General features: G+C 40.1%; 1 protein-coding gene across 5 annotated transcripts in view; it reads left to right on the top strand.

Annotated features, from left to right (window-relative positions):
* Positions 1-15,110, top strand: part of RPH3AL (rabphilin 3A like (without C2 domains)) — a 196,868-nt gene that overhangs the window by 168,416 nt on the left and 13,342 nt on the right. For all 5 annotated transcript variants that reach the window (XM_033922685.1, XM_033922683.1, XM_033922688.1 and 2 more), the window contains 2 exons: positions 9,588-9,701; positions 11,021-11,215. In XM_033922685.1, coding sequence (XP_033778576.1) covers positions 9,588-9,701; positions 11,021-11,215 — 309 coding nt within the window. The remainder of the gene's footprint in view (positions 1-9,587; positions 9,702-11,020; positions 11,216-15,110) is intronic.

Raw genomic sequence — 15,110 nt, forward strand, 5'->3', positions numbered from 1 at the left:
CAAACTGCTTTAAATACTTTCTATGTTACTCAAGCCTTCTCCCTGACTAGTGTTCATGGGAATTTGTTTAACCACCTCCTTTTTGTTCACATTGGTTGCTCTCCTCTTACCATAATCCCTTCATGCCTCACAATGTCTTGTCTACCATAGATCTTTCCCTTCCTATCTTTTGTCTCTGGTCAATTTTGTACAACTTATGTTCTTTATTTAAAACTAGAATTGATTTGTAACCTGAGCCTCCTCCTTTTTTCTCTTCTTCCATAACTTTCCTCATTTGAATGATGTAAACCACTTAGATATGTTTCAAGACTTTGCAGTATACTAAATAAAGGTGAAATGTGATATTGACAATCTGAAATTGCTCACCCCTTCTGCAGGTGGAAGTGTATATGGGGCTCAGGAACATACTGTACATGCATTTACCTGTCAAAAGAAAGTGGACAGTCTTGGTAGTGGAGGTTAGGTTAGGGGAGGCTGTAACACACCTAAAACTAATGAATTATGCCCTATTGGAAACCATAGGAGGGACCTACCTAGGCACTACCAAGTCTACCCACTGCACTCATACAAAGACCCACTCACTTAAGTGAATGAGTGGGTCTTTGTGTGAGTGCAGTGGGTAGACCTGGTAGTGTCTAGGTAGGTCCCTCCCATGGTTTCCAATAGGGCATAATTCATTAGTTTTAGGAGTTTTGTATGTCCTTCCTGGGATTTTTTTTGAGGCTGTAACACACCCTGTTTTCCATTTTCAAAGCTATATGCATTATTTTGAAGGGAAAAAGTACCCGCAGAAAAGGAAGTACAGTTTCTTTTCCCTGGGCAGTTTTGAAAGATAAGGGTTGTGTTTTTCTCTTTGAGGGGTGAAGTCCATAGGCAAAAGTACCACTAGACTTTGCACCTACCTGTATAAATTAAGCCCTTATTAATGCATTAGTCAGGGTGTCCTCATCATGCCTGGTTTCATCACAGTCTGGGAAGTAGTCTAGGAAGGGAACTTTGAGGGGAGAGGGAGAAATCTCTGTAAGAAAATTGTGAGGACTCATTCAGCTGCGACGCCATTCGGCTTTAGCAGAAGTTTGCAGTGTTTTCCGGTTTGGAACCAGATTGAGCAGCAGACTCCCAACAAGTTGTGTTTTAAAAAAAATTTCTTTATTTATAAATTTTTTTTATTTATTTATCAAATTTCCATCATTATCATTCATACAAATAATAATAAAGAAAGGAATTTACTAACAAAAGAATAACAACTTCATAAATATCTCACCAACTCCTCAAGTCCACATTATTGGAAGATATATACTGTTATAAACTAAACAATATAGTCAATATAATCTTGATCAAAAAATCAAACATTAATGGTGCTTAATACATCTGAACTCCAAATATTAACTCATTATTTATAAATTTTAACATTTTGACAATCTTGCAAGTGAAAAAAAAACAAAAACAACCTTGCAGGCAAACATTCAACGATGAAATATAACAATTTCACAACAAGAAATAAGGAAATTTTTTAAAACAGCAAGTTGTAGTTAGTCCACTATGAGTAGAGACGGAGCTGAAATTTAACTGAGATTTAAGAATACAAAACGTAAAGAGGAAAACCAAAGATGAGGCTAATTGACTCTCGACATTTTCCTTACTGAGCTAAACGACTGCAACAAAACTCATATTATGGTAATAGGTTGCCCTTTAGCAGAAATAAATTTTGATAACTACTGTGGCCACATTATCAAAAGGATGTGCTGAGAGTTGAGTCGATTCAGCGAATGGCCATCAGGATGGTCTCAGGACTCAAGGATCTCCCGTATGAGGAACATCTGGGTAAGTTGCAGCTATACTCACTCGAGGAACGCAGAGAGAGGGGTGACATGATTGAGACGTTCAAATATGTTACGGGCCGTATTGAAGTAGAAGAGGATATCTTTTTCCTTAAAGGACCTACGGCAACAAGAGGGCATCCGTTGAAAATCAGAGGTGGGAGATTTCATAGCGACACCAGGAAGTATTTCTTCACCGAAAGGGTGGTTGATCGTTGGAATGATCTTCCACTGCAGGTAATTGGGGCCAGCATCATGCTAGATTTTAAGAAAAAAATGGGATAAGCATGTGGGATTACTTCAAGGAAGAACTTAGGGGGGAGGGGCACTAGAGTGGGCAGACTTGTTGGGCCGGTGGCCCTTTTCTGCCGTCATATTCTTTGTTCCTATGGCTCATTGAAAACATATTTTTTTTCTTTAAAAACCAAAACACATTTACAAGGGTATCTCAGAACGAATGTTGCACCCAACTGGAATGCTTGAGGTCTCAGCGTGCCTGATTTTAAGGCCAAATGGGATAGACACGTGGGATCTATTCACAGAGAAAGGTAGGGGAGGGTCATTGGGGTGGGCAGACTAGATGGGCCGTGGCCCTTATCTGCCATCTATTTCTATGTTTCCTTCTCTTCTGAGTTGGACGAGATACATCTGCATACATTCTTATTAAATTTGACAAAAAGGGAACATCTTTATAGTTAAAAAAACAATTTAAGAATCCATTACCTGTCGGAATTTATGGCAAATTGTACCAACAAAGTGGCTGACACCTGGGGCTCTGTATCCGTTCTCTCCAGGAAATTAGATAAGTCCAAACTATCAGCAGATAAATTGTGCCTTTATTCTTCTAGGTAAATAATATATTTTGGAAAGAGGCAGATATGAAGCCTCCAGTACTTTCAGAATTTCATTCAGATATCTTTTTCAAACATAACCATTGCAGTTATTGGAAATTGTTTAGGGAAAATTAATAATCCGCAAATTGGACCTCCTAGTATAGTTTTCCAACATTTCCTGTTTAAAGTGCAAAGTTGCACTATCTTTAATCCAAGTCAGAACTTGGGTTTCCAAAGTTTTTACTCTAGCTTCCACTTCATCCGATTTATTTTCCAGAGTCAATACTCTTGTCTTTAATTCTAGATTTTCTGAGAGCATCATAGTACACTTTGTGGAAAGTTGCTGCATTTGATTACCCAGAGAGATTTGTAAATTGGAAATAGCCTCCCAAATCGATTCCATGTTGATAATCTTCAGCCTCTGTAGGGGAACAAATTCAGTTCTAAGTTAAATCTCACAGTACCTGGTGTCACAGCAGTAATCTCCGAAGTTAATTGAGTTTGTTGCAGTTCCACCGACTGCATCATTGGTTCACTCAGCTCCTCCTGCTTCATTTCAGTACCCTCACTCCCTGCTGGATCGGCAGGAGGACATCCTGCGTCAGACTCGCATCTAATCCCCCTGCGACGCTTCAGGGTTCTTCGGCAGGCTCCGCTCCTCCGGGGACAGTGTAGCACCCTCAAAGAAGAACTTGCGTGCCTCAGCCCGCACACTTTCTCCAGCCGAGGGATTTTCCACTGGCAACTGTAGTTGGGAGCCCTGCTCCACAAAAACGTCCATTGGGCCGGTTTGAGTTGCAACAGGATCCTCTGGGAAGACCCGGGTCTTCGATTTTCTCTTCATCATTAAGCAGGAAACAAAATTCAAACATACTGCGGCAGTGTCTCCGTGGAAGCGTCAAGCCGCCATCTTGCTTAAGCTCCGCCCCCCCAACAAGTTATTTAGAGCTTTTCTTTTTGGGTTTATTTGCTGTATCATGGCATCATCTACTGGGCCTTCTCTATATATACCCCTGAGGAAGACTTTCACAGCTGAAACACGGACTGTGTTGGGGTCCATTACCATAAGGATTGAAAGACTCTTGTTAGACCCTCATACCTTTGAGTAGATGCATTATTTTATTCATGTATTTTCAATAAACTGTTTGCTCCCAAGTTTGGTTGATTGTGTCCCTTTCACACTCCTTTTTTGGTTCAGGATTCGAGAATGGCCATATTAGGGAGGGTTAGAAGGGAGAAGTTCCAGGAATGAGCCTTGTGGGCCTGTAGGAAGAAGAGAACTCTGGAAGTTGCTATGCATAGATTTGGGAAAGATTGGAAAGAGAAGACTGAACAAGACAAGGGATGAGATGGAGGTGGGAGAATATCTTGGTACCACGGGAGGGGTGAGGAGGTAGAGGCTCCAATAATGAAGGTTGGGAAAGAGACATAGAGGGTAAGCAAAGGATTGAGAGGATCCATAGGAGGAGACCAAGTATTTCAATTGGAGACCTCCTCCCAATTTTTGTCCTGGGCCCAAGTGCGTCTAATATCGGCTCTGCCTCTGTTCTTAACCCATGCGTTGCTGAACTTTATTTTATTGCTCTAGCACATAGTTTTTCAGGAAATGGGATGTTTTAAGTATCCAAAGCCTCTTGTTGCAAAACTAACACAATTCCTCTTCTGTTAATTGTCAGCAGGCATTACACAAATATACCTTCTCCTGGGAAATGACAAGAACTCATGTCTGACATTTCAGTTAATGCATTCATTTAGTTTCATTAGGTGAATTAATTGCCAAAAGTTTTAGTATATTAAAATGTCTTATTCATTTGGAATTGTTAAAAGCACGAATTAACGTTGGTTTAGTGTTCATACTCTCCTGTTATCAAATAGGATTCCTCATTTGACTTAAAATGCCATTATTGTATGCTTTTAGTTCTATTTTTAAAAAAAACGTTTAATATTTTAAATTAGATTTATTGATGATGCACTTTGACACCTGAATTTGGATCTTCTGTCTAACTGAATTCTGTTTTTCCCAAGGAAAACAACCTACAGCACTGAGGGGTAGATATTCCAAAGGATTTAACCAGCTAGATCCCAAGTAGTAAAACAGATTTTATGCTGCTTGTCCTAGGAATAAGCAATGGATTTCCCCAAGCCATCTCAATAATGGCCTATGGACTTTCCTTTTAGGAATTTATCCAAACATTTTTTTAAACCCCACTAAGCTAACTGATTTCACCACATTCTCTGGCAACGAATTCCAGAGTTTAATTATTAGTCATGTGAAGAAATATTTTCACTGGTTTGTTTTAAATCTACTACTTAATAGCTTCATCGCATGCCCCTCCCCTAATCCTAGTATTTTTGGAAAGAGTGAACAAGCGATTCACATCTACCCTTTCCACTCATTATTTTATAGACCTCTATCATATCACCCCTGAGCCATGTCTTCTCCAAGCTGAAGAGCCCTAGCCCTCATAAAGAAGTCATCCCATCCCTTTTTGTCATTTTTGTTGCGCTTCTCTGTACCTTTTCTAATTGTACTATATCTTTTTTGAGATATGGCAACCAGAATTGCACACAGTATTCGAGGTAGAGCCATACCATAGAGCGACACAAGGGCATTATAACATTTTCATCTTTGTTTTCCATTCCTTTCCTGATAATTCCTAACATCCTATTTGCTCTGCCACCTCACATTGAGCTGAGGGTTTTAACGTTTCCTCAGCAATGACACCTAGATCTTTTCCTGGGCAGTGACTCTTAACAGAACCTTGCATCACACAGCTATAGTTTGGGTTCCTCTTGTCCACATGCATCACTTTGCACTTGCTCACATTAAATGCCATCTGCCATTTTGATGCCCAGTCTTCCAGTCTCACAAGGCCTTCTTGCAATTTTTCACAATCTCTTGCAAATTAACAACTTTGAACAACTTTGTGTCACCAGCAAATTTAATTGTCTCACTAGTTATTCCCATCTCTAGAACATTGATAAATATGTTAAAAAGCAGCCGTCCCAGCACAGACCCCAGGGGAACCCCACTATTTATCTCTATTTGACTTCTCAGTTAGTATATTATCTCAAAAAACAAGTGATTCACATCTACCCTTTCCACTCCACTCAGTAGAAGTCAAATATAGATAATATGAGTAGTTTTCTCAGTACTCTGCATATATTATTTTGAGCGGGAGAGGACCCCCACTATTTACCCTTCTCCATTTAAACCTTCTCTGTATTCTGTCTTTCAACCAGTTCTTAATCCACATTACCTCCCGTGACTTTCTGATTTCCTCAGAAGGCTTTCACTGTAGAGAAATGCAAGGCCTGCAGGACAGTGGTGGCCCCTGCCATCATTCAGGGTTGGGCTTTGTTTTTTTGTATGTGTATGAATAGGTGGAGGCCCTTGCATTGAATAACACAGAAGTCTTGCTCCTAAGGTTGGGCCTCTCTTTCTTTCTTCCCTTCACTTGGTTGCTGTCCTATCAGATGCCAATTGTGTATACGTACTTCTTTATTCAGTGCTATACATTCTCTCCCATCTTATTGTTTTAGACTTCTAGCATTTGTATACAAACATTTCAAAATATGTTTGTTCATATATACAAACTTCCCTAGCAGTTGGCAGGGACACTTTGGCATATTCGAACTCTGCCTGCTCTTTACTTAAAGGCATTTGAGCTACTTTTGCCCTTATTGCAACCTCTCTGTTTTGATGCTCTACCTTCCCTTTTTTGTTGGTATCATTCAAATTTGGAACCATGAACCGATGACACACTGTCCACTTTTCTTCTCTGTATTTTTATTTCAAAGCTGCTCCATCCCCTTAGTTCGGGGGTGTCCAACCTCGGCTCTCGCCAGGTCGTGTTTTCAGGACTTCCCAAATTAATATGCATGAGATCTATTTGCATACAATGGAAGCAGTTTCTGCATATAGGTCTCATGCAAATTCATTGGGGAAATTTGCTCATGACACGAATTAGTTTGAAGTTGCTAAATCACAAGAGGATTGTAAAAAATTGCAAGAGGACCTTGTGAGACAGGAAAACTTAGCATCAAAATGGCAGATGACGATTAATATGAGAAGGTGCAAAATGATGCATGTGGGAAAGAGAAACCCAAACTATAGCTATGTGATGCTGGTTCTATGTTAAGAGTCACTGCCCAGGAAAAGGATCTAGGTGTCATTGTTGAAGATACTTTGAAACCCTCAGCTCAATGTGCAATGGTGGCTAAGAAAGCAAATAGAATGTTAGGAATTATCAGGAAAGGAATGGTACAACCACAACTTGAATACTGTGTGTAGTTCTGGTCACCGTATCTCAAAAAAGATATAATGAATTAAAAAAGGTACAGAGAAGGGCGATGAAAATGATAAAAGGTTTAGGATGACTTCCCTGTGAAGAAAGGCTAAAGCAGCTAGGGCTCTTCAGCTTGGAGATATGATAGAAGTCTATAAAATACTGAGTGGAGTGAAAAGGATAGGTGTGAATCGCTTGTTCACATTTTCCAAAAATACTAGGATTAGGGGGCATGCAATGGAGCTACTAAGTAGTAGATTTAAAACAAACTGGAGAAAATATTTCTTCACACAATGTGTAATTAAACTCTGGAATTCATTGCCAGTTAGCTTAGCAGGGTTTAAAAAGGCTTGGATAATTTCCTAAAAGAGAAATCCATGGGCCATTATTGAGATGGTTTGGGAAAATCCACTGCTTATTCCTAGGATAAGCAACATAAAATCTGTTTTACTACTTGGGATCTAGCTAGGTACTTGGGACCTAAGTTGATCACTGTTGGAAACAGGATACTGGACTTGATTGACCTTCGGTCTGTCCCACTATGGCAATTCATATGTTTTTAAATCCTGAAAATCTGACTGGATTGCGGTCCTTGAGGGTCAACGTTGGACAACCCTGTCTTAGTCCTAAGTGGTAGATAATGTCCTAATGGTGTCTCAGCTTTGACTGCACAGAATAACACAATATGGAATATCCAAACTAGAAGAGAGATGACTACTTTCCAGAGAAAGAGAAAAAAGGTGGGGGGGGGGAGTGGTGGCTGGGAATAATTCATCTCATACAGTTCATTTTACTGAAGTTTGGACTTAGTTCTAGGTGTTACCTATGAGTAAATTAAGTGATCTGAAGCCTTGAACACTCATGTTATTTTTACTATTTTTCTCCACAGTGTCCAACTCCCCCAATGTAGGAACTCCCATGTACTTGCTTTTAATATTTTCTGCTAGTTTAGACTGTGAATTTATAAACTGTGTATATAAACTTATCTGAGCTACATTAGAACAGCTGCCTTTTATTGAATTTAGCTTTATATGTCATGCTTATTTGGTGCAAGAAAAAGCTTCATTGTGAGAAAGGGGGTTAAGCATGCCATCTGCAAAGGACTGTAGTATTTATGCCTGTGACACTTTCTGAGGAAAAAGCAGAAACATTAAATATTAAACCCAATTTTAAAGCTATGAAGAGTTACCCGAGGCCTGACTTAAGACTTTAATTAGTCATTTGATGCTTATCAGAATTCAAGCTGAAACCTTTGACCCTCATCTTCTTTTTCCTCTCTCAGGCATGGAGACTGTTCATTTGGGACAGTAGCTAGCAAAATGTCACCCTCATCCCAAGCAAAGAATTTTACACAAGGCCACAAATGCAGTACTCTTATTGCTAAGGCCAGTGGTTATGACTTTGCACTGATAAGAGAGTCGGAGGTTTAGTTTCCCAGCTAGTCTTCTCAGCCTAGCTAGGGCTGGTTCATAAACAGAAATAGTTCTGGTAGTCACTGGGGAGAAGAATTTAGTTAAGCACTTGTCTTACAGGGACATCACGTATCTGATCAAAAAGAATTATTGGAAAACTTATAGAATTTAAACTGAAAAATAGTGAAGATGGCAAGGAGTCATGACCCTGGCATTGTCGTATTAATATAGAGACTTTGGATCATCTGTTATATTTTTGTCCAATGATACTTAATTTCTGGAGGTCAATTTGGGGACAAATAAATCTTATTCTTGAGTCATCTATTCCCTTAACTTATGAAGCCATAATTTGTGGTACGTTACGGCATGTTAAGCCTACTTTGGATAAATATAAAAGCCGTCTTTTCTTGATGATGACGGGAATAGCCATCCAAATGGTCACACATAACTGGAAGAGCCACGACAGAATAAATTACACATTTTGGTGGGCAAATGTGTGTACCACATATAAATATGAGAGAATGAATGCGGAATGTATGGGGTTTAGTAGTTAATTTAATAAAATGTGGAGTCCATTGACTACATTTGTTACCTCGTAATAAGGGTCATATATCTCTCCTAGATTTCCTTACACATCCAGGGTGGTTGGGTGGGCGGAGGGAAATGTATTTTGAGAATTAAAATTACTTAATTATAATATGGTAATCACATCATATGTCATATTGTATTAATAATTAGGAGGAGGGTGGGAGAAAATGATTGTTTTATGTATTATTTGTGTACGGTAGTTAATAGTGCGTTTTATGCAGTATTTTATATTCAATTAATTGTATTGCACTGTCAAAGTTTGAAAATCAATAAAGATTTTTAAAAACTTATAGAATTTAAACTGAAAAATAGTGAAGATGGCAAGGAGTCATGACAGAGATGTTCTGCAGGAGAAGATAAATAAGGAATTCTTAAAATACCAACACTGAACAATTCTAGTGATCCCTAGTTAACACAGAAGAAACTTTCAATGTTTCCTGCTTGTTTTTGTAAATCTTTCCTTTTGAAAGATGGCTGTGGCTCTAGTTTGTCTGTAACATTGCTCCCTCATCTTTCACTAGTGAGTTCACCCCCCCCAACATAGTTCATGTTTATGACACACCCATGGGATGTTTCACTGTATATTAAGAACTCAGCACGTAAGGGTTTGCATGAATAACATTGAATCTCTTTTCTTCCTTTCAGTGGCTTCTAGTGACAGTGAAAGTGACTCGGAATTCAGTTCTTCTAGTCAGGATGGCAAGTCCTCATCGGTGGCATCAAAGACCTCCCATGGGAAGAAACACAGGAAGGAATCCGGTAGGTGATTTGGTAAACCAGGAAACAAAGCAACTTGTAGAATAAATTCCTGCATTGTGGCACCTTTTTTGTTAAATATATTATACCCAAAGTTAGAACACCTGCCCACCATCTTCGCACTACCCACAGGCGCTGCTCTGCACCTTGAGTTCTCAAGCAAGGTCCGTGGCATCACTATTGATTCTTCTCTTTACCTCAACGACCACCTCAACTCCTTGGCAAAATCATACTTTTTCAGCCTCCACATGCTGAGGAAAGTAAGATCCTACTTTTGCCAAAAACATTTCGCCGTCCTCGTCCAATCCATCATCCTCTCCAAAGTTGACTACTGCAATGCCATTTACTTATGCCTAACAAAAAAAAGTCTTCAAAGACTCCAGCATATCCAGAATACTGCAGCCAAGTTGATCTTTGCAAAACGCAAATCTGACCATGTCTCCCCACTCCTGTCCAATCTTCACTGGCTCCCAGTGATTTCCATGGCATCCTTCCTCCCCTAATTCCATGGCATCCTTCCTCCCCTAATCCCACTATCCTTTAACTCCTCGAGTCCTGACTCCACCAGACCCGCCCAAAGATATAAACTATCCTTCCCCTCTCTACGCGGTATTCTCTATGCAGGTAAACTGGGAAAATCTCTTCTCTTCAAAATCACAGGTCTCTGGAACGACCTTACTATCCCGTTGCGGAACCTGGGCTCTCTCCAACTATTCCGCAAGCAACTGAAAACTTGGCTCCTCTCTAACATATAATTCTATTTTCCCCCTTACTCTTCCATTCTATATATAAGCTCATGTAAACCTTTTCCTTTCTTTTCTTTTATTTTAAGTTCTTGTAAACCGTGCCGAGCTCCACTTCCGTGGAGAGGATGCGGTATATAAACTTAAGGTTTAGTTTAGTTTAGGATCTTACAACCCTATCATCCTAGGCTATGATCTAAGGAGGAATCAAAAAGTGAGAATAATAGGAGGCGCTCAGCCCTTCAATGAGAGAGATCCAGGAATTGCTGTGGTCTTTCAGGGTCAACAGTTATGTGCTGTTGATTGCTTGAACTATATAGAAAAAATAATAGTAGTGAGCCAGTGCTTCAGCATACAGCAAGAGCAGCACATTTGAACTTTTGTGCATGATATATTTAAACTAAGGCCATGTTTCTTCAGGGAGTATTAAGCTAGAACAAGTGTAGAAGTAGTTAGCCGTAGCCTTCTGATGCTTTAAGGAGGGAGCTGGCCCAGAATTAACAAACCAGAGCAAGAATTCAACAAAAATCAAATGTTCTTGCTGTTCAGTGAGAGGAAATCTGGTCTGTGTATTCGCAGTATCCAGCAATGAGACAATCACGACACCAATTCATGGCACTAAGAAACCTCTGGGAAGTTACCATTCCGATGTCCTGTCGGAGAGTCGAACCAGTCTTGGGAATGAGCCTGGGGGAACTCTGAGTGCTACAGAAAGCTGTCAAGGAAATCTATCTGTGAATGATGATGATAACGATGACATCCAAAATGCACCTGGTGAGTAGGAGAATACATCTCATTTCCCCCCCCCCCCTCTTTGTGGGTGTTGCAGTGTCTTGAGGAGGCTGTGGATATATACCATCCTTTTTTTTTTTTTGCTTCTGTGCTACTGTGATCTGATAGTTTTAGGGGTTGGAAGAGAAAGAAAGGCGGTTTGGGATCTGCTCCTCTGAAAAAGTGATTAATATTGAATTAGAACATAAGAATTGCCGCTGCTGGGTCAGACCAGTGGTCCATTGTGCCCAGCAGTCCGCTCACGCAGTGGCCACCAGGTCAAAGAACAGTGCTCTAAATTGTCCAACTTTGTCTTGAATTCTTGGAAGGTGTTTTCCCCCATAACAGACTCCGGAAGAGCGTCCCAGCCTTCCACCACTCTCTGGGTGAAGAAGAACCTCCCTACGTTTTAAGGAATCTATCCCCTTTCAACTTCAGAGAGTGTCCTCTCGTTCTCCCCATCCTGGAGAGGGTGAGCAATCCGTCCCCATCTGCTAAGTCTATTCCCCTCAGTATTTTGAATGTTTCGAGCATGTCCCCTCTCAGTCTCCTCTTTTCAAGGGAGAAGAGGCCCAGTTTCTCCAATCTCTCACTGAATGGCAACTCCTCCAGCCCCTTAACAATTTTAGTCGCTCTTCTCTGGACCCCCTCGAGTAGTACCTTCTTCATGTATGGCGACCAGTGTCGGACGCAGCACTCCAGGTGAGGGCGCACCATGGCCCGGCACAGTGGCATGACAACCCTCTCCAATCTGTTCGCGATCCCCTTCCTAATCACTCCCAGCATTCCATTCGTCCCCCTCACCGCCGCCGCACACGCATAAAGCAATAAGAGATGACCAATGTCATTGGATCTAATGTATTGCAACAGTTTCTGAGATCAAAATCTGAGTGTATAGAAAACAGGAATCTGGTTACCATTGCAGAACCACTTCAGTTGGTGTCTGCTCAAAGAGGCCCAGTACTGGAAGAAGACAACAATGTAAGCATTGCTGAAGTTAACAAAACCATACATTGGACTTAAGAACTATTGCAGGACTATTACAGTTTAGGAAACAGCTAAAAATGTACTTGTTTTGACAAGCTTAGGCAGCATGAGGTGCTCATTGTTAAGGATCAGCAGATTTGAGACATGTTAAATTTTGCTAGTGAAGTATGATTTGTTTTAATGATGAATATTTGTCATCTTTAGTATTTATTTCATGCTTTGTATTATAAATTTTGCTTTATGTATGTTTTACCTTGTAATTTGCCTAGAACAGGAGTAGGCAATTCCGGTCCTCGAGAGCCAGAGCCAGGTCAGGTTTTCAGGCTATCCATGACTATACATGAGATAGATTTGCATCTCAAGGAGGCAGTGCATGCAAATCCATCCCATACATATTCATTGTGGATATCCTGAAAACCTGACCTGACTCCAGCTCTCGAGGACTGGAATTGCCTACCCTGGCCTAGAACAATCGGATAGTGTGGGTAATAAATATTTAAATACTTAAATATAGCAGATGGGATTTTATATGTGTATCTTATCTAAATTGGATGAATCTCTATGGAGCAGTTTACGTGGACCATTTTGGTTTTTATCTTTCATCGTTTACTGTCATCGCACTAGTTAATGCCAAGCAAGCTCTGTGTAGGTTTGTCCAATCTTCAGCGCAGTTGGCAATGTCCATCTTCCAGGACTAGACTTCCGCTGATGACCACATTCCTGTTTACTAATTTAGTTCAACTGCTTATGTGAAATTATTGCTCAGGAACTGCCATGTTATATTATGACCAGTGACTGTGCTTTCCATGCAAATTTAGTCATTGCTGCCTAGGTGGAAGATTACAGAATGGCATGCCTGGTTCACATAAGAGATAATAACCATAAACTGAGAGGAACAAGATGAGTTATGCCCTATAATGACAGAACCTGATTTTATATACAGTAACCTAATATAGACACAAGTGATGTATGTCCCTGGCCACCACCATTTCAACAATTACATCAATCTTTCACTTCATTTATATATATTGATTTTTTTTTCTTCTTTCCTGATTTCTTGCCAGCCATTTTTGTCCCTCTTCTCACTTGTTCCCATTGTTGATATTCAGCCTTAGACAGTGCAGGATATGTCTTTACAAAGGATTTGTAAGGGAATTTGGCTCCTGTAAATGATTTGCAAATGGTTTGGCATTAGAGAGTCTATAATACTGTGACAGAGCTTGAATCTGGTTGAGTCGAGATTGCTTGTATGTGTGTCTCCAGTATTCAACACTCATTAGGCACTAGAACTGATAAAGTCAGCTCCTCAAAGCAATATTATTTTCTAACTACTCCCTATGAGAATTTCTCATTTAGGGGCCTTTATACAAAAGTTTAGCATACACCAATGGATATTAGTGTGTGCCAAATGCTGCACATCCTATTTTGGACCTATGGGCCATGTGGCCTTTAATGCACACCAGTATCCGTTAGTGCGCACTAACCCCCCTCTTATACAAAGGTGCGCTATGCTTTTTAGCGCTTGATAAATATTATCGTCTGCTAAACACGTGCATGTTATCCTATGGACGCGTTAGCAGTTAGCGCACGCATTGATTTAGTGCGCACTAAATCTGCACTAAAACGCTTAACGCACCTTTGTAAAAGAGGGCCTAAGCTTTGGTGTGTTATACAAACTTCTGTGAGCTCTTCCTTGTAACTCAGATTCTACAGGAACTGTTGCTTCAAATGTGTCCACTTCTACAATTCCCCCTTCTGCTGTCCATTAATAGCAGTTCTTCTAATTGTCGAACGTGTGTAGCTGTGTCAGGCCGTTGAATGGAAGTCCTCTCTTCTCTCAGGACTTTCTCCCACAGAACCAAATGAGAACCCTTCTTGCAATCGAGGGATGTAGGGAAATGTAGTTCTGTCATCTTTTCTTTTGCCCCGTGGATTATAGCTGTTGCTGCTGCTTATGAATTAAACGAGTCTTCCTCTTTCTTTTAGAATATATACAGATATTTTAATATTATAGAGGGCTGTAGATCTCACAGTTTATTGGGAAGGAGTGATCTCGAGAATAAGGATCAAATATGGAGTTTGGGGTTACTGCTAAATTCTGGTTAACTTTTTGATCACCAGTTATTTTGAGTGGTTGATTCTTGTTTTTACTAATTGCATCAGCTCCAAAAAATGATTTTTATGTACTCAAAAAGACTTCACTCAATTATTATACACACTTTTTTGTTTTGTGTATAACTACTGTAATGCCTAGAATTGTACGCATAGTGCGGGGTTGCAAAAAAAATATAAGAACATAAAAATAGCCTTACTGGGTCAGATCAATTGTCCATCAAGCCCAGTATCCCGTTCTCATGGTGGCCAATTCAGGTCACTAGTGCCTGGCCAAAACCCAAGGAGTAGCAATATTCTATGCTACCGATCCAGGGCAAACAATGGCTTCCCCCATGTCTTTCTCAATTATAAATGTATCGGGGATTAACAGCAAAATGTTTGAAGAGGTTGCAATGTGTGAAAAATGCAATGATGAAGATTTTGTAAATGGGGCCTGAGGGATCATATTATATCAATTTCTTGTTTCTCTGCATTGGTTATCTATTCTGAAATGGATAAAACAGTATTTCAGGATTTTAATTTTGGCTTTTGCTTAAGGCAGTGGTACCCAAACCCAGTCCTGGAGGCACCTCAGCCAGTCGGGTTTTTAATAATAATAATAACTTTATTCTTCTATACCGCCATAGTCGTGAGACTTCTAGGCGGTTCACATTGAAGAGAGCTGGACAGTCAGCGAGTTACAATATGCAGAAGTCAGAGAATTACAGCATACAGAATCTTAAAAAGACAGTGAAATATAATATACAGATTGTTAGCAAATGTTAGAAGTTTCAGACTTATATGTAGGAGTGGACAT

This window comes from Geotrypetes seraphini, chromosome 15, assembly GCF_902459505.1.
Source record: "Geotrypetes seraphini chromosome 15, aGeoSer1.1, whole genome shotgun sequence".
In the NCBI taxonomy this organism is placed as follows: Eukaryota; Metazoa; Chordata; class Amphibia; order Gymnophiona; family Dermophiidae; genus Geotrypetes; species Geotrypetes seraphini.